The sequence below is a fragment of the Juglans regia genome, chromosome 14, assembly GCF_001411555.2.
Source record: "Juglans regia cultivar Chandler chromosome 14, Walnut 2.0, whole genome shotgun sequence".
Lineage (NCBI taxonomy): Eukaryota > Viridiplantae > Streptophyta > Magnoliopsida > Fagales > Juglandaceae > Juglans > Juglans regia.
Window position 1 is genome coordinate 5,273,213 of NC_049914.1, and position 18,963 is coordinate 5,292,175.

The 18,963-nt window shown below is 35.3% G+C and overlaps 4 protein-coding genes and 1 pseudogene across 6 annotated transcripts; 1 reads left to right on the top strand and 4 right to left on the bottom strand.

Annotated features, from left to right (window-relative positions):
- Window positions 1-24: 24 nt before the first annotated feature.
- LOC108989163 (calmodulin-like protein 3) lies at window positions 25-895 on the bottom strand. The gene has a single exon (XM_018962681.2). The coding sequence runs from the start codon at window positions 670-672 to the stop codon at window positions 220-222; it is 453 nt and encodes a 150-aa protein (XP_018818226.1). The 5' UTR covers window positions 673-895; the 3' UTR covers window positions 25-219.
- A 693-nt stretch (window positions 896-1,588) lies between these two features.
- LOC108989180 (GPN-loop GTPase 3) lies at window positions 1,589-5,349 on the bottom strand. 3 transcript variants are annotated; one of them, XM_018962705.2, is made up of 10 exons: window positions 5,099-5,349; window positions 4,739-4,987; window positions 4,533-4,641; window positions 4,364-4,445; window positions 3,654-3,739; window positions 3,254-3,357; window positions 2,989-3,119; window positions 2,805-2,898; window positions 2,078-2,133; window positions 1,589-1,867 (listed from the first exon to the last, which is right to left on the bottom strand). In XM_018962705.2, exons 2-10 carry the CDS (start codon window positions 4,781-4,783, stop codon window positions 1,768-1,770), a joined length of 807 nt encoding a protein of 268 aa, XP_018818250.2. In that variant the 5' UTR covers window positions 4,784-4,987; window positions 5,099-5,349; the 3' UTR covers window positions 1,589-1,767. The 3 variants fall into 3 exon arrangements, with proteins under 3 accessions (XP_018818250.2, XP_018818252.2, XP_035541059.1); XM_018962707.2 differs by having other exon boundaries at window positions 5,112-5,298; XM_035685166.1 differs by having other exon boundaries at window positions 4,739-5,287.
- A 7,879-nt stretch (window positions 5,350-13,228) lies between these two features.
- On the bottom strand, window positions 13,229-14,183 carry LOC108989175 (adrenodoxin-like protein 2, mitochondrial). The gene has a single exon (XM_018962699.2). The coding sequence runs from the start codon at window positions 14,117-14,119 to the stop codon at window positions 13,625-13,627; it is 495 nt and encodes a 164-aa protein (XP_018818244.1). The 5' UTR covers window positions 14,120-14,183; the 3' UTR covers window positions 13,229-13,624.
- Window positions 14,184-15,186: 1,003 nt separating this feature from the next.
- On the bottom strand, window positions 15,187-16,812 carry LOC108989161 (annotated as a pseudogene).
- A 448-nt stretch (window positions 16,813-17,260) lies between these two features.
- Window positions 17,261-18,074, top strand: LOC108989162 (glutathione S-transferase T2-like). The gene is made up of 2 exons (XM_018962680.2): window positions 17,261-17,389; window positions 17,472-18,074. The coding sequence occupies exons 1-2, from the start codon at window positions 17,261-17,263 to the stop codon at window positions 18,072-18,074; spliced, it is 732 nt and encodes a 243-aa protein (XP_018818225.2).
- Window positions 18,075-18,963: the final 889 nt, after the last annotated feature.

Sequence of the window (18,963 nt, forward strand, 5' to 3'; positions counted from 1 at the left end):
ATCAAAATCACACGAAAGTTTGTATCTTTCTTTTCTATATAATCTGGTATGGCACCCACGAAGAAAGAAGAAGCATGTTGTATTCTTTCAGAAAAATAATACAAGAGGACTCCAAGAGAAGAATCATTAAGGTTCCTCCTCTTCGTACCTACTTCTTTCAATCTCTGTATATTTCTCAAATCAAAAGGAAAAAAGAAAAGCCTCTACATGATGATCTTTTTAAGTGAGGGCAGCAAAGCCCCCACCTTTCATCATCTGCTTAAACTCCTTGAAGTTGACCCTCCCATCTCCATCAATATCCACCTTCTCGATCATCCTCCTGCATTCTTCTATGGTTCTCCCTTGCTTCAGCCCCAATGAAGCCAGCACCGATCTCAGCTCCTCCTCCGTTATATACCCGTCTCCGTTCTGGTCAAACACGTTGAACGCTTCCTTCATGTCCTCATCCTCGTCCCTGTCGCCCATTATCGTCTCGTACAATGCTCCGAACTCGTCGATATCCACGTACCCGTCGCCATTCACGTCTATCTTCTCGATCATTTGGATCATATCTGTGTCTGCAATGAAGATGCCCAGGTTCTCTAACGAGTCGCTCAGCTCCTTCTTCGTGATCCGTCCGTCGCCATTGCGGTCAAACATTTGAAAAATACGTCGAAGTTCCGAGGGATCCATGACGATAAATAAATATCTAGGATTGGTAATATAAACTGATTGAAGAACAAAAAATAAGGGAGTAATGAAGCCGAAAGAGAAGAAAGAAAATGATATAAACTTGGGGTGGTGAAACAAACTCAGAGAGGAAGAGAAAATAATGGGTTCAAGAAGGTTGCAAAAATGGAAAATCCTCAGCAAGACGGTTGGCCTAGGTGGTTTCAGTGTCAACAGCTTGACAACCTGCGGTGGACGCTCATTTAGGTTGTTGAGTGAATAAATAGAAAAATGACAAAAAAATATATAATTCTTTTAATATTTTAATTTGCAAAAACGCCTTATTATTTTTCACCCTACAACTATTATTATTATTATTATTATTATTATTATTATTATAATTTATTCGTAAAGAATTTATATTATAATTTAAATATATATAATATCTAAATTTTGATAATTTGAGATAAAAAAAATAAAATTATAACACTTGAAAAACAAATGCTTTTTTCCTTGATCTAATAATTTTTTGTCAAAAAAGGACGTGTTTGTTTTATATAGTCAAATGTCAAACAGTCTAATAGGTTTAGAAACAACACTCCAAACCCCCCACCCCAAAGTAAAAATCGGTTACTTCTAGGAAGACTGTTAAACGGCAGAAGAGTAGAAAATTGACAACGGACTTTCTTCACATTCTAATTCTAAAGAATACAAGCTAATAAACATTAATTCCATACATTTCATATGATATTACATTGTAGATAATGCATTAAAAAGTCTTTGTTTTTTTTTTTTTGAATCCGGAACGTATAATGGAGCCAAAAAAATCATTTTAGCTCCTCCAGATACAGTTGCATCACTTCATTGCTGATCATTCTAATGCACTGCATCATTAGATTTAACCTGTGTCGAACGCCATAAATTTAAGTAATTCCATAACTTTCAACCCACAAAGAAAGCGATATCTAATGATATTCTCACTGATTCATTGTAAAAGTTAATGGTTTAATCCTACATATTGACACCGTTTCCGTAGTTTTGGCATTTTTACTCCATGAAATGGTCACAAAGGAGCCAACAGAAATATATTTTCACACGAACACCAGATATTGCAAAAATCTACTCATCATCATTCTCAGGATCGTAATCTTTAATCTTCACATCGGCATCTTCTCCATACTGAATGCAGTTGTCAATTTGAGCCAATACATATCGTATGCTGTAAAAGGAAGCCAATATTACCATACTTATACCAGAAACCAGTGAAAAAAGAAGTCACAGCTCATCTTTGCCATCTCTGTGACTAACTTTGTCAAAAAGGATGTTGTGGCTAAAAAATACAAACAAGCTAAAATGAATTTCAAAGCAGACAGCTCTACTGGTAGCAGCTCTACATTAGCATTAGCAATCAAATTCCAAAGGAGAGTACCTGCTCTCCTTCCTCAGGTCTAGTGGCACAAAGCTCACCATGCTAAACTCATCGACCTAACACAACAAAAATTATTTTTTAGTTATGCAAAACCCAACCAATCGTCATTGCAGCTCAAACATTGGGATAGAAGATAGAAAGTAATTCTGTTTCGTGAGAAATGTAATGTATTTATACAACCTGTGAAGGCAAATAATCACTACAAATTGTCTAATCATGCACAATCACAAGGCTAGGACAAACAGGCATCCTGAATCCTTCCCAGTTAAGTGTACAATCTAATATCCCAACTTATGTTGTGTCTATCTGGTTCCTCCAGTGAGGGCAAGATATTGATAGAGATCATACAATCATGATGAAATCAATCCATCTTCAATAACCATACAGGAGAACTCAAGGAAAATAGACCGCTCATGTACGAGCTACTCTTCCAGGAAACTCAACTGTGCATGTCTAAAATAATAAAGATGCTTTAAATGGAAAATTTTCATACAATTTAGGAAAAGTGGCCGAGGACAGAAATAATGAAGATAGATACTTGTTATTAAAAAAAATCACTTGAATGTATCCAAAAAATCTTTCAGGTAATTGATAACAAGAGCATGCCAAAAAGAAATGTGGATCCATATGAATAATGTAGACTCAAAATCCCGGCAAGTAGTTTTGTGCAGAAATATTATCCACAGGTTTAAAAGGAAATATATCTTAAAGAAACTCAATTATTCACCAGTTCAATCAAAGCTTTATTCAGCTTGGCAAACTGAGGAGCCATGCGTTGATTCAGCTCTGATAACAAAAATTGAGGCTCTGGATTCAGAAAGCTGAGACCATTAAAAGTACAAAACATGTCAGTTCAAATAAATTCAAATGGGGACTGATAATGGAAAGTAGCAAATGGTAAAATAGCCCACTCTTCAATGTCCTTTTTGTTGGAAACGAGGTCCATTTTGGAGAGGATGTTAATATGGGGCAGTTCAAGTTGGATCATTGCAGAAAGTGATGCCATGCACCCACTAATGAACTTGGTCACATCCGTCATAAACTAGAAAAACCATACACTAAAATGATTAGTTTTAATAAAATGTAAGTACTGATCAATATTGAAATTAAAAGAATTTTCCAAGGCAAGAAAAGAGAAATGTGAAAAAGGAAAAGAAGTAACGGATTTCGTGCAACCTGTGAATCAAGCAAGTATACAGCACAAACATTGAAATTTTTACGCTTCAAATGGTCCACAAAATTCCGCAGCACTGGCACATGAGAAAAAAGTTCTATTTGGCCTGCATAATATTTAAAGGTTAGGATTACTCAGCACGTAGTTTTCAATCAATGAAACAGGAATGTCAAAGTTAGAAGCTTCAACATATAGACTCTGATCAAATCATATGCAATGAGTGGTAATCATGAAATAGGGAGGATATACTTTCTGAACTCATGAAGAAGTTCTTTCAGAATACTTCCGATTAAAGGCTCATGTTGCTCTTCATTATCAACTTCCACAACAATCAAATTCAAAACATACAATACATACAAATAAAATATACAGACAAGCACACAACTCGACAAGCGGGGATACCTGGACAGTCAAAAACCAAGTAGTCATCATCTGAGTAATTGTCCAATTCTTCCGTCAACCAATCATCCAGATTATCTTCAAGGTGCCTAAACATGGACTTAAGGCATTCCTTTTGCAACAGGATAATCATTCAAGGTATCCGGTAGTAGAAACATTCAAGGTCTTTCAGCTCTTTAACACAGACGACTATCAAACATAAATGCAATCATAAAAAACATACAGGAAAGGCCATTAAAAAGTTTCAGGAATTGAAAAAGGACAGACCATCTACTCTTACATTGTGATTTTACTCGAGATATATGGAGTTATTTCTTCAGCAAAATGGGAAAAGCTTGGGTAATGCCGGGTAGGGTGGTGGAACTGTTAGCAAGCTGGAGAGGGATCACTGGAACACCACAAATCAAGGCTGTGTGGAAGATGACTCACATTTGTATGTTTTGGTGTATTTGGTGTGAAAGAAACGAGAGACTTTTTGAGGATAATGAGCGCTCCATGGAAGAGTTTAGGAATTTTTTCTGGAAGACTTTGTTTTGCGGGCCATTGCTCTAGATTTGAATGGCCTCAGCTTCCATGATTTCCTTGTAACTGTTTCTAGTTCTTAAATAGGTGTATTCACATGTATACTTCTAGTGTACCTGGGCTATGCCTTCTTTCTTTATCAATGAAATAATTTATTACTTATCAAAAAAAAAGAAATTGAAAAAGGATACTCCATGCAGTATATAAGGCCTCCATTGGGACCCAGTCCAAGTTCATCCATAACATCATCCAAGTTGATGAGTTCCCTTATATCTGAAAAAAAGCACACGGCTTTCCCAATCAATAGAATCAGATAAAACTAGCAAACGATCAAGCAAGCATTCAAGGGACCCCACTCACCCATTGCCACGGGATAGTCAAAGTTCTCTGCAGCAGGATCCAAGTTGACAATATGTATAGATCGCCCCACGGTCTCACAGTGTTGGTATAAACTAGAACAATAAGTCGACTGGCATAAAAAATAAACAAATGAGAATATAGTGATACCCAGCATGTTCACAGCAAGAACCGATAGCATATGCATAATGTTCAGTGAAAAATTTTACCTTGCCACTGCCAGCAGGGCCAATAACGAGTTGTGCAAACCCCATGATGATATATTTGGCGGGTGTTCTATCTGTTTGTGTGTATTCGGTTTTGGGTTTTGACTAATTAATAGTTAAGATTAGGGCAAAGGAAGTTGAAGAAGCGTAAAGAAGTGAGAACTGCAACAGTGAGATAAGCAGTGCACCAAACACCCGCCGCGAACAACAAATTCAGCACATCGCAATATGCCATACAACGAGTAAATAAACCTGAACCCAATCCGACAATGACAAATAATAATTTTCAAGGAAAAAAACAAAAATAAAATTGAAGAAGAAAGGATATATAATTGTATATATATATATATCGACTGAGCTAACCGAGTTCGCAGACTTTAGAAATCGGTGAGTTCTTTAAGCTCGAGGCGAACCAAGAAATCCTCCTTCGAGGGTTTTACAGAGAGAGAGAGTCTTTGGACGGTGATATGGGAGGACTTCAAAATCTGGATGCGGAAAGGGAGAAAGGGTTTAGCTTTATTCGTTTCGTTTCCCTTTCGTTTGGGTTCATTGCATAGGTTGGAAACTTGGCTCGTTACCCATTACCCATTAATTTATTGGTTTTTTTTTTTTTTACTAGGATTTGACCCAAATGTTCTGTTTATAAACTCTAAAAAAATATTACAAATATTAATAATTTTTCTTGTTACTAAATTGTACAGTACATTTCCTAATAATTTTTAATAAGTAATAATAATTTATAATAATATAAATACTTTTTTAGATTAGAATAATCTTTAATAATTATTACTATGATTTTAATAACTAATAATAAATTTAAATAACATGATATTTTGTAATTTCTATTAGGATAACAATTAACAATGTCATTTCCATTCGCAGGAGAGTAACAAATAACTTTTAATGGAACAAGTGTATGATTGAGATTGCGGTGAGAAATATAATTTATAGTTTTAGAGTTTATAACTTATAACTTAAATAATAAGTTCTACTGTTAAAAATTTATTTATTTTTTGGTAACTATATGTTTAAAGCACTTTTAAATACGTTATGTTTGTTTATAAACAAATTAAAAAATACTTTATGAGGTAGAAACAACGATTATTTGAATTTTTAAAAATTGTGATTATATCTTTAAAAGTTTATAAGTTATAATTATCTGAGAGTTGTATATGTATTTTCATCTATTAACAGTCTTTTTAAAATTCAAATTACGTTCCATATTATTCAGAAAATTATGTTTGAGATAAAAAACATTTTAATATGTAATACCCAAATAACTTAATTTTTTTATTAAATAACTTTTAAAATTATTTAAACACTTTTTAATACTCATACCGTAACTCCAAACAAATCCTAAGTTTTAAGTTAATTATTCTTCTTATCAATTAAAATAACAAAAATGATGCTGTTAGGGTGCCGGCCACACGGTCACGCCAAATCACCTTTTTTTATTTTCCTCTATTCTTTTTTTTTCACACTTTAAAACACTTTTAAAATTTGTTTAAAATAGAAAAAAATCAATACATTAATGATTACTTCATTAACTATTTAATAAATAAATAAATAAATACATTAACAATTAAAATAAAAGATCAAAATAAGGTAAAGGACACCTAGTTATCTCTCTAGGAAAACCCTCCCCCTTCTCTCCCCCTTCTCTCTAAAGTTTCCAACACCCAGATCGTTTGAAAGGGGCGAGGAGCCGGTCCGCCCTCTTCCTTTTATGCTCTATCTTTTATTTCTATGTAGTGTTTTTTAATTTTGTTTTTGTGTTTTTAGGTCAAATAAGGGAGAATTGCCGTTCAAGTCTTTCCAGTCATCGCATCTCTACACGCGCCCCTTCGGCATGACGCCCAGTTGCCGATCTTTAAGATCTCCAAATCCGGCGTCCATCAGAGTGGAGCATAGCTCGCACGCGCAGGACGAAGTTCCGGACAACGTTGGGCGCCACCGAGACACCTTCTTCCGAAGCCACGCTCGGTTTCTGTGGAGCCTCTGACTCCGGGACTTCCAAGTCTGACCGTCGGCCCTCCTCCCAACGTGAACAGTTTTTGCACTAGCCAATGTCGATCATTGTGTACTGTTCATCCATTTTTATTTTTTGTTTATTTCTTGTTGTCCATTTCAGTACTTTGTGTTTGTCTTGTTTCTATTTTTGGTGTTGTTTTTTTGTTGACCCGAGTGAGGTTTGGGCCTATGGATCGTACGTAATATGGGGCAAGTGTTTTTCGAGAGTGATGAGCGATGCTACGGCCGGTGATTGTATGGTTGGGCTGTTGTGGTTTGTACGAAAGCTGGGTGCTCGTTCCTCCAGGGTTCGAGATGACGATGCTTGCGGTGGGCGTGTCATCGGGGACCTCACCAATGCTTATGGTCTTGTAGTTGTTTTTGTGGTTATTTGTAGTTGTTTGTTGGCTTTAGTTTTTAATACATAGGATTAGGCTTTTGGATTTAATGTTCATAACAGTGTCCTGTATACAGAACGCTTTCTCTATTATGAAAAAGTTTATTAGAAATTAAGACAATATCCACTACAAAAGAATTTGTGAGTGGAGAAGCTCCAGAACTGTTACGTTAGTTGGTTTATAGACTAGATTTTCTATGTATTAGATTTTTTTATATTGATAAATTATATTTGTGACTTCGATTCTTTAATGAAATGAGTATGTTTTTTAAAAAAAAAAAAAAAAATCAAAATAAGGGGCATGCTATCATTTTCATAACTAAAATCACCGTATTTTAATTTTTGTCCCTATAAGCAGATTATTCCGAAGGACGAATAAGTACTTTTTTTGTTTTGAAAGATGGACGAATAATTACTTTTTTTTCGGCAAAGATGAATAACTACTTGATTACGTAAAATTAATGTTCAACTGATCTATTACTATATATAAAAGCATACTCATATAATGTTAACATGATATTCTATCTATAAAAATAGATATTTTATCTATTAAATTTAAAATATTATATTTATAAAACGTTAAACTTTTTAAAAAATAATATTTAATTAAAAATAATTATAACTTTTAAATTTTATTTATTTTGTTATATATAAAAATATAAATCGATTTAAGGCTTTATCCAAAGCATTAATTTAATATTTATATTATTTTGTATTTTAAGGAGAGGCATATGATTTCGATGTGATATTCTACCTATTAAACTTAAAATGTTAAGCTTATGAAAGGTAATATTTTTAAAAATAATATTTCATTATAAATTATTATAACTTTTAAATTTTATTTCATTTCTTATATATAAAGATATATATATCTCCCTCATATATAACAATCTATGCATTGCACGGACTCGTTTTAACAAAATATTAGGTTGTATAATGAGTTGAAATGAAAATTAAATAAAATATTATTTTTAATATCATTATTATTTTCTTTTGATAGGGACATAACAACCGTGATCACGCCAAGGATGTTTCAGTACATGTTCCATACTCTAATCTCAACCAAGCATTGAGCTCTCAAATGAAAGGTGGTGATCTTTTAATAAGGCTGTCCATTTCTCGTAACAGATGTGGTTGTCCAGATGTAATTAGGAGAAAATTGTCAAGAATACCGGGATTTTCATTCCATAGAGCCCTATGTCAATTGAAGCTTAGCCCTGTTTTCATGAATGAAGTCAATTCAATTTCAATGAATCACGATACATGATGTTCGGATCCAAATGAAATGGAGGCATTTAAAAAAAAAAGAAAAAAAACAGAAGTGGTTTTCAAGGCATACTCGAACAGACATCCCAGTTTTTCTGTTAATATTCATATATTTATCCCAACCATGTGATTGTGCCTATTCGAGCAACAGACTGAACATTGAATAGACAACCATCGAGCAAAGTTGGGAGATTCATTAATATTGCAAACGAAGAAATTGCCTCAAAACATTCGTCAAAAATCTTGACGGTTTCGGGACAGAGTGCGTTTGCTGATTGATTTTGTAAGATTTGAAACAAACTCATTCCTAAAAGACAACAAATGTGCCAGCATTAAAAAGGGCCTGAGAAATCAAAGGAGAGATTAAGGATGAAGTTCAGGCGAGTGATACTGGCGAATTCAATCTCGCAAGGTTGTATAAGAACAATTTGATTGGAACCGTAGATGGTGCCAATCAAGAAGCTGACCTTGCTTTTCCTTTCTGTCACTAACAAAAACATGCAGAAGAATAATAAAAAAAAATTGGAAGATGGATGTACCAAAATACAAAGTGAGAAACACAGAGAGGCGGATTGGGAATGGGAGCAAAGACAGAAGAAACTCTTTTATCTGAGAGGTATTTATAGGACGAGAAAATGAAGGATTAGGGTTTTTGCAGAGGAAGTGATGGAGGTTGTCGTTTCAGGGAGGGCTGGGCTAGAACATGCAGGTTCTTTAAAAGCCCATACGATTGAAAAATAAATAGTCAAAGCCCAATAGCATTTATCCGGTTTATTTTCTTTCTATCTTCTTACAAAAATTATTCTCATCCGTTACTATTCACTACTTCCCCACCCCACACCTTAGGAAAAAAAAAAATTTAAAAGAATAAGATGTGAAAGTGAATAGTGACTGATGCATATCATTCATCATCTTCTTATTTCTATTATTTTACCTTTTTTATCAACAATTTTTTGTATCAAATTCCCCACTTAGTAGATGACTGGTTGGCAATGGAGTATTCCACTATTCTATTGCAATTGCTGGTTACAATTCTTTTTTTCCCAGAGTTTTTGATACTGTCTCAAGTGCTGTGTTACTTTTTGGCTGTTTTTTTTTATTATTATTTTAATGCAACTTTTGTGCTGTATGATGAAAAAGAAAACTAGGTGTGATACCAAGAACTCTCTTCTTGCTCTTAATTTTCTTTTTTAAGTTTGCAATCTGATTATAATTCTAACAAACTCACACTTCAATTTTGTTCTTACCTAAATTTCTCTATAAAGCTTTTGTCCAACATCAAGCTTCAAACCCCCGTCCTCCTCTCCCACCAAGGAAAGGAACAAAAATAACCCCTCGTAGATGGCATGAACTATGATGAAGTGACATGCCCCAAACAAGGAAAGTCTACATCCCTGTCAATCCATCTTTACAAAATCCAAATCTCTATTGGTTTGAAAATAACTTCACTAAAGCAAATTAATCGTTCTTAGATCCTGTTTGCATGCATCATTTTGCTTGTTCGTCGTTTTCTTTTGGGTCTGTGTGGTGTTTTGTGGCAGAAAAATTCTTTTTCTTAACCACTATTTACTACCCCACGTGATATTTTTTTTAAAAAAGGGTCAAAATACCTGTTTCTTCCGAAAAGAATTTCGGGTTGGGTAAACAGCCAAACGTAATGGTTCTAAGTCGGGTCGGGCTGGAATAGCAACTTTCGGGCCAGGTCGGATGAACAGTCTTACCCACACCTTATGAAAAAAAAAAACTATAAATATAGGATGTGAAAGTGAATAGTAACTGATGCATATAATTCTTCTTTGTGACAATTGGGACTTCATACTTTTTGTGATAATAGCAGTAAACTTCCTTTGAAGGACTGACCTCAAATAGTTCAAACATGTTTAGCGATATCAATAACAAAAGCCAAACTATATTTTTCAATTTTTTTGTGACAAATAAAATGAAGTACTAAGGTAGGGTTAGGATAGTAAGATGAGATGAGATGAAATGATTTTAGATAAAAGTTGAAAGTTGAATAAAATATTATTAGAATATTTTTTTTAATATTCTTATTGTTTTTAGATTTGAAAATGTTGAATTATTCATTATATTTTATGTAAAAATTTATAAAAATTATAATGATGAGATGAGATGAGATATTGAGATGATTTTGGCATCCAAACTGAGCAAACTTTTCATGCTTTCTAGGGTCCAAGTCTTTACCATATGTAACAAGGATTCTAGATTAGGGTTTAAAATTATTTTTAAAATTATAAATAATTTTTTTACCGCAAGTAGTATTATTATTATTATTAGTATTGGTAATTTTAATAAAATCTATTTTTTTCTTGAGGTAGTAATTTTATTTGAGTAGGGATTCTCCCACCCTCTTCACGCCCATATGCCTATCGGTTTTGGTAGTTTGAAAAGCCTTCCTAATTGGTAACCAATTCACGCTTCAAAACCCTCCCAGAATTCCTCTATTTTTCCCTCACAATATTCCCTCAAGCAAACCCACAATACTCTTGCGGCCAAAACCCCCATTGAAATTGAATTTTCTTCTACACAACAAAGCCTCGTAGCCTTCCTCACAGCAAACCAAGACAAACACCTCACTGGAAGCCACAAAACAAGCCGCCAGGAAGTCGAAAATACCACTCGACAACTCAAAAACTGCCAACCAGTCACTTTCCGACGAACTTCCACTCTTCCGAAGGAATCTCCAGTTGCGCCGTTGTTGACCTCAACCAACCAGCCCACCATCACTTTCAATCTCCACTTGTACCTCATATAGGTAATGAGCCACGAAGTAGAATTCAGGAAGCAGCACAACAAAGTAAGTAGCATGATCATAACTTCTATGTGTGCTATAATTATTATATTCTGCATGTAAAAGTGTCGTTCACCTATGCTACGCTATCTACAATTCAAGGTTAGCCCCTCTTTACAAACCCTCAATGAATTATGATCATATGTTTATGATGCAATTATGTATGCAATGATGAATGGCATGTCTATTACGTTATGTTATGAATGCTTATGCTATGTCATGTAACACTGTCATGTCATGTTGCCTATGTTATGATTATGTAATGCTCATGATCAACGCTATGCCATGCATCTAAGTAAGACGCCATGAAGTCAATGTGTTTATCTGCATCATGATAAGATAAGTAAGAATTCATGTGAAAGATAAGTAAGTTAGCACTGACCTTATGTTATAGGTGGATGTGTAAGCTACGGACCTAAGTGTGGTCCACCATAAGTATGCCATGATGAATTTGGTGACATGGACCTAAGCGTACTTTACCATATACTATGCTATGATTTATGCGCTGCCACAGACCTAAGTGTGCTTCACCATATGTTATGCTACGATTTATGTAGTCAACGACAATTGGACCAATGCATGTATGTTATGATGGCCACTAAGTAAATGAAAGACAAGATGAATAAGTTATGTGCAAATGATATGAAATACCTGGAGTTAGTTATTCATGCATTCATGTTACATGTATTGCCATGATTATGTTTGATTTCGCTTATATTACTAATGAATGATCTATATGTTATGTGTATGTATGACGATGTACATAAACTTTCAAAATTGAGCTTAATGTTAAGCTAACTTTAGTTTACATTATGATGTGTTTTTTTTATAGGTAATCAAAAAGTTTTATTCATAGAAGTAAGCAAAGCCCAAGTACACAGGAGAGTATACATAAGAATAACCTAATTAGAGTTTACAATCGAAAGTAGAAGATCATGGACATTTAGCCCATTACAAATAATAGCCCTCACCCATAAGAACAAAGTTTCAAAAAAGAAAACTTTAAGCTCATCCATTGTTCTCTCATGATCTTTAAAGCTTCTATCATTTCTCACCAGCCAAATGCACCAACACATACATATATGAACCATTCTCCAGATCGTTGCCACTTGTGAGTTGCCTCGGAGGCCTCTCCAGCTTGCAAGGAAACTCTATTATGCTAAGCTAGTTTGATGATTCAATAAATGAGGTATTTTTTTATGGTGTCGAATCTCTTTACCGGGCATTATGCTACGAATGTACATAACATTCCGTACCTACGGGAAGGGGTGTTACACTATATCATCCCACATTTCCACTTGGACTACCCAATAAGATAAGCTACGAACTTAGTTGGAGTTCAACACCATTCTTTGAGAATGCAATCTGAACAAAATTTCTTTGGGCAAAATTCTCTAACTTTCATCTCTTGCACAGTTTTCTAAAGCAGGAAATGAAACAAAACGGGTTTACACATGAAAAAACAATTACACTTAAATACAACGAGAGGAGAATCAGCATCTAGTTCTGAGGGAACTTACCTTGTGGGTTTTTCTGTGGAAAGATGTCTGTAAAAGTAGTTAGTACAAGCTATTTTTTTTTATATCAGGGATCTGAACTGCCTAGTGTGTGTAAAGGGATCAAAGTTTATCAACTGCAAGATCTAGGGAGAAGGAAAAAACCACTCAGTTGATCACCCTATCATCATCAAGGTGTCATATACAACTAGATAAATTTGGCCTCAGCACTCACCAAGTTGTGTCAAATACATCGACTGCCTCCTTCTGCTTGGTGGGTTGATGAGGATTGTTATCAACATAGAGCAAAGCACCAACTCTTCATCTCAACATTTAGTTTTTAAGCAACAAACTATTCTCATTCTACTTTTTTTTTATTGAGCCTTCCAAATAAACCAGATACAAATATGACTAGTATTATTGCCTCCTCAGGAACTACCTCAACAAAACCCCGAACAGCAATTAGAATCACTACCAAAAGTGTATCAATATATCATTATCAGTATTACCATTAGTTAGTAACATCCACAATGATCACTGCTATCACTAACCTGAAGCCATTATAGGGCTCAGCAAACTTACACAAAATTCCATTCTATTCAACAATCACGGTTCCCAGCAACCACATGAAGCCATAATTAATAATCCGAATTCCAAAACGCATGACCAGTAGAAGCGAAAAGACAGTATAAAGGCATTACAAGAGAAGAAGAAATAAGAACTTCAACATACCTACTATAATAATTCTTGAAAGGGCAGATCTTTCCTTTCAGAAAAAACAAAGAGCCCATAAGGGAACAAAACAATACCAGTCTCTCACCACCAAAGATTGGTGCAGATTTATTGAATCGAAAGCCAAGAAGAAGTAGCAGCAACGTAATTTTATAACAATACGGTGAAAGGGGTGGGAATTAGGGTGTGTCCCAGGGTTTGGGCTCGGGGACGGCGACGACCATACCTTGGAGGTCGAGGGTGAGGACAACCTGGCAGCCGAGGCGAGAGTGCTTGTTGAGAACGCGAGCACGCGAGTTGCGCTTCAGCACGTACTCCTCGTCATAGGAGCGAGGAGGAAGCTTTTCGAGCCATTCCTGGGCGATGCTGACTTCGCACTCGGCCGAGCAGGCGTCGATCTCCTCCAGCCGATGGGAGGCCGGCTCAATCAGGCCGCAATTGGTCAGCGCTTTGAGGAGGGTCTGCCCCGATAGTCCCACGACCTCCCGCTTCTTCCCATCAAAATCCACCGCAAACAGCTTCACGATGCGGTCCGACACTTTCTTCGAGGTGGAGGTGGCGGTGTCGGTTGCGGTTGCGGTTGCGGTTGCGGTTGCGGAGGAGCGCGCGATCAGGGATTTGGAGTGAATTCGGGAGGAGAGTCTCTGTAGGCCGAGCCTTGACATCAACGCCATTGCCACCAATTTGTCAGGTGCACCGTATTTTGGGAAATCAGATGGAGGCTACGTGAAACTAGGCTGTCTATCCAGGGCTACGTCAGCGCGGGCATTGTTTGATTTACAAGGGTCTTTTTCGTCTTTTTTCTCTTTAAGTGTAGTACCGGGTCAGAGGAGCAGATGAACCATGTTGGTCATGAAACATGCCTCAGTAAATTAGAGATACTGAGAGCAGTTAGTTTACAGTTAAAGCATTGGCATTGACTTCTTCAAATAATTTTTTATCTTTAAATTTAAATAATTTTATCAATAATTGATCCACATTGAATTAGCTAAAGACTTTTCATCCTAAATATTATCTACAGTAAATTCATACTTTTCTTCAAAGATAAAAAGTACTGTTCCACATCCAAATGTATATTTTATTAATTTCGGCCCTCTCCCGCGTTCCCTTTCTCTTTCTTCTTCTCTTCTTCCCTCTCGCGCGTTTCTCCCTTTTCTTCTTCCTGGATTTCTCTCTCGCGTCTCTTCCTCCGTTGAAATTCTTCTATTTTTTTTTTTCTTTTCTTCCCTCTCCCGCTTCTCTTCCTTCTTTCTTTTCTTCTAGTTATTTTTTTTTCTCTTCTTCCCTCTTTCTCTTCTTCCCCATTTCTCTTCTCTCCCGCAACCATTCTCTCCCGCGACGGCACTCTCCAGCACGGCACCGCGACAGCGTTTCTCCACCACGACAAGCACACGGTAAGATTCTAAACCCTAACCTTGATTTTACTATTGATTTTTATTGTTTGGGTTTGATTTTGTTGATGTTGTTTGGGTTTGATTCGAAACCCTACCTGTGATTCTACTCTTGATTTTATTTTTTAGGTTTGATTTTGTTGATATTTGGGTTTGATTTTGTTGGTCTTGCTTGTCTTTCATGATGGTGCGATTTGGCCGTGCTGCACTTCCTCTGTTTTCATGCCTGGTTTTTGACTTTCAAATGCAACTTCGACGGCTCCTTGTCACTTTCATGTGTGTGTTTTATTCAAAAAGGCAAGAAAACTTTAACTATTACTACTTCTCTCAGAGTATTTTTTTTTTTACTCCTAAAGTCGTCTCACTGTAATGGAAGAAGCATATGTGCGAAAGAAAACCTGGGTCTTGCTTGAATTTAATTCAGTGTGTATCCAGTGCAACACAGTTTCTATGGACCTCTGATATGCATGTTCTACTTCCATATCCATCTTCACCTCTTCACCGTCCTGAAAGTAACAGCCCATGAACAAAATATGTGGACTTTTTAATCTTTTCTCTAGCTAAAAGGGAAAAAAAAAAAAGGAATTATGAGTTCAGTGAGTTCCAATGGTGCTCCAAACTACAACATAATTAAAGACATGTCTTGTCTCACTAGTAACATCCACTGACTCTGCCACACTACCTAACAATTAGCTTTCTCCTTCATACAATGTATTCAATCCCACATTCACAATTAATAAAGTGCAAAAATCACATCGGAGATCTATTGAGTGAACTCATACATAGGAAAATCTCATTCCAATTAAAATTAAGATGATAGGATTTTGGGTCCATTTTGCCATTGAATTATAACTAAGATTGAAACCTTCTTTTTTTAGCTTAAATTTTATAATGTTGGGGAGCTCTGGCAGGGGGCCTGCTCTGCAGTACAAGAAATGGAGACATGTAATACTCCACGGTGCAGTTGAAGTCCTTAAACTTGAACACTAGGAATCCCTTGTGCTTTGTAATCGGGCTGCCATTTACTTCATATATTGAATCCTTGTTAAGAACTGCAGATGAGAGCATGCAGAGGAGAGACTCCCTTTGGTTTCTCCCAATTGAGTCGCCAACAAGCACCAGCCTTTGTTTTGTAGTTTTTCCAACATCAATTTTGCATTAAACCTGTTTTAGAGACAATAAAATGACATCTGAATTAGAAATGAAAAGGTAATGGGTATCGTATAGTTAACCATGTAGCATCACAATTTGTAAAGCATTAATGAATGAACATAAAGAAATGCTCATTTGTAGAACCCATCAGATCTTTCTAAACTTCTTTCTGATATAGAAACGAAAGTGGGACCTGATGTAGTAAACATAAGTGGGACCTGATGTAGTAAGGAGAATTTGACCAAGCTGACTGTACACTGTGCATTAATCATGTTTAATAGACCTTCAGGATCAGTTCATGATAGCAGGCAAATAATAAAAAAATTCCCCTAGAAAAATGCTTTAAAGCAGCTGTGTGTGGACTTGTGTATGGACCAAGATTTAATGGCTTTGTTCTTGTGAAGCCACTCAATTATCTCCAAACTGTTAAATTTTAGAAGTTTAAAAGTTTGATTACTTAAAAATTGCATCATTTTTTTAGTATTTCTGGTTTGTAGAGTAATGGAATATGGAGGTGTCTTGTTCCCCTTCTATCTTCTGAATGCGCCAACCTCCATATGAATGAAACTTTTGTCGATTTTTTTCTTTTTCATGTAGTTATTTTGAAGCTCAATGGTGCGATTCTCCAAGATGTTTAGCTATCTATACACTTTATAGACGTGTATAGACATGAAAGTCAAGGCCTACATATAATACCCATAGACATGGAAATACCAGCACTTATCTAGAGATATTTTTTTATGGTGACACAAGAATATTCCAAGACTGTAAAATCTTTGCACCTAAATGATAGAAGTTTGCACCTAAATACCAGCACTGTGCATTGATGTTGCATATTTGTATGTGGCTACTGCTCAATGCTTCTATTGAGGATGATCTTAATTTCACTTGAAATTGTGGCTGCTATTTCAGTAGCACTGTTTTTTAGTGTAGTCCTAATTTTTGGATATTATACTTGAATCAAGGATGGATACCACATTTGATGAAGATCCCTTCTTTACCACTCTATTGCAAAGTGGTGAACAAGGTATATCCAGTACCCTAATGAGTAGCCATGAGAATATTGGACTTCAAGCAACACAATTGGAAGGTGAAAAAAGGCCACCTAGTAAGAAAAGATAACGAGGTGTGTCTTTCACCGTAGAGGAGGACAATCTCCTCGTGTCAGCTTGGCTCAATATTAGCATGGATGTTATACGGGGAACGGATCAAAAATACTCTTAAATATGGGAGAAAATTACCAATTATTACAATGAGCATAAAAAACCTAGCATGGCAAATCGTTCAGGGGGGTCATTGACCAATCGATGGTCGGTGATCCAAAAATGCACAAATAAATTTTGTGCTGCTGTGGCTCAAATAGAATCTTTGCATCCAAGTGGTGCGACAGAGCAGGATAAGGTATGAGTTTCTAACTAAATTTCATTCTAAATTTTGTTGCTGAAATTCTATTCTCACATTCTTGTTACATTTGCATATTTAGATTGAAAGAGCTAAAATCATGTATAGAGAGACTGAGAAGGCCACATACAACATGGAACATTGTTGGTGTCTATTGAGACACCAACCAAAATGGCAACAACACGTGTCCATATTGTCAACGAGGAGGAAACCACATGGGAAACGCCCTGCTATGGCCGAGTCGACTCCACTAGGAGACGACACGATAAATGACAATGTAGAGGTCATTTTTGAGAGGCCTCCAGGCAAGAAGGCTGAGAAAGAAAGGGAGAGAAAAAGGAAGATGGCAGAATCTTACGATGCAGAATTTGTTGAGGCCTTAACTTGCATGAAAAATGATAGAGCTGCTTTCATGTCTGAAAGAAGACAAGCAACTAGTAAATTGTCTGAAAGAAGACAAGCAACTAGTAAATTGTCTGCTGATAGGGCTCAATTATTAGTGGAGAAAAAAATGAGAAATGATACAGAGAATAGGAAGATTGATATAGAGATAATGAAGATGGATCTTGCTGGCATGAATGGAATGCAACGAGAGTATTTCTTGAATCTTCAAAAAGAGGTTTTTGAGAAATCAAGGAAGCGATTTTCATCTCCATCTCAATCTTCATCTTTTGAAGATGTGTAGCCTTTTGTTGGTGGGGAGTTTTGGGTTGTAGCCTATGCTATTTTATGGTTTTTTGTTATTTTGGATCACAAATATGGGTGTGATGTTCATTGTTTCATATGTTGGTTACCACCCTATTCATTACTCTTATTTTGCATTAGTTGGTGATGATGTTTGTAAGAATTGGCATGGTTGCATTGAAGATCGATGTAATTATTTTGATAATATTGATATCGTATGATTAAATTTTGTTTATTGGATTATGAAAATGAAAATGAATATAATTGTTAGAGATTATAGGAGGTTATGAAAATATAATTAATTAAAAAATAAAAATTAATTATAAAAATATAAAAATAAAAAATAATAATATTTTATTATTATAGAAAGTGTTATAGCCAATCCAACGTAGATTTAATGTTTTGAATGGTTAACTAAAAGTGAAAAAGTTACATATTCTTCAAAATTTGAAGAATAAAATAGCTAATCCAATGCCAATCTCTTATAGTACCGTTTTTACTGTTGTATTCAAAAGTTTAGGTTCGGTTCCAATCCACAAAATATTTTATTTTATCTTGTTATTATAATTTTTTTAAATTTTTATATAAAATATAATAAATAATTTAATTTTTTTAAATTTTAAAATAAAAATTATATTAAAAAATTATATTCTAACAATATTTTATTCAACTTTTAATAAAATATCTTATCTCATCTTATTTAAACTGCATAACCATACCAACCTTAAACATTTCAGTAATGAATAACAGAAACCCTTACACCATTTGGGTGCGACAATATCAGTGTTCTTATTTTTATTAAATTTCAGCAAACATAACACAATTTCACTTTTTATTTCAATTTCATTACTAATTAACTATTATCCCAAAATTTATCCCAAATAAGAAAA

Excerpts from the sequence above, each read along its gene's own strand:
- LOC108989163 (XM_018962681.2), bottom strand. The coding sequence starts at position 672 with ATGGATCCCTCGGAACTTCGACGTATTTTTCAAATGTTTGACCGCAAT.
- LOC108989180 (XM_018962705.2), bottom strand. The coding sequence starts at position 4,783 with ATGGGGTTTGCACAACTCGTTATTGGCCCTGCTGGCAGTGGCAAG. Across the intron at positions 3,120-3,253 it reads TATACTTGCTTGATTCACAG|TTTATGACGGATGTGACCAA; the intron begins GTTGCACGAAAT and ends TGGTTTTTCTAG. Across the intron at positions 2,899-2,988 it reads AACAAAAAGGACATTGAAGA|CTTTCTGAATCCAGAGCCTC; the intron begins GTGGGCTATTTT and ends TAATGGTCTCAG.
- LOC108989175 (XM_018962699.2), bottom strand. The coding sequence starts at position 14,119 with ATGGCGTTGATGTCAAGGCTCGGCCTACAGAGACTCTCCTCCCGAATT.
- LOC108989162 (XM_018962680.2), top strand. The coding sequence starts at position 17,261 with ATGGCAAATCGTTCAGGGGGGTCATTGACCAATCGATGGTCGGTGATC. Across the intron at positions 17,390-17,471 it reads GTGCGACAGAGCAGGATAAG|ATTGAAAGAGCTAAAATCAT; the intron begins GTATGAGTTTCT and ends TTGCATATTTAG.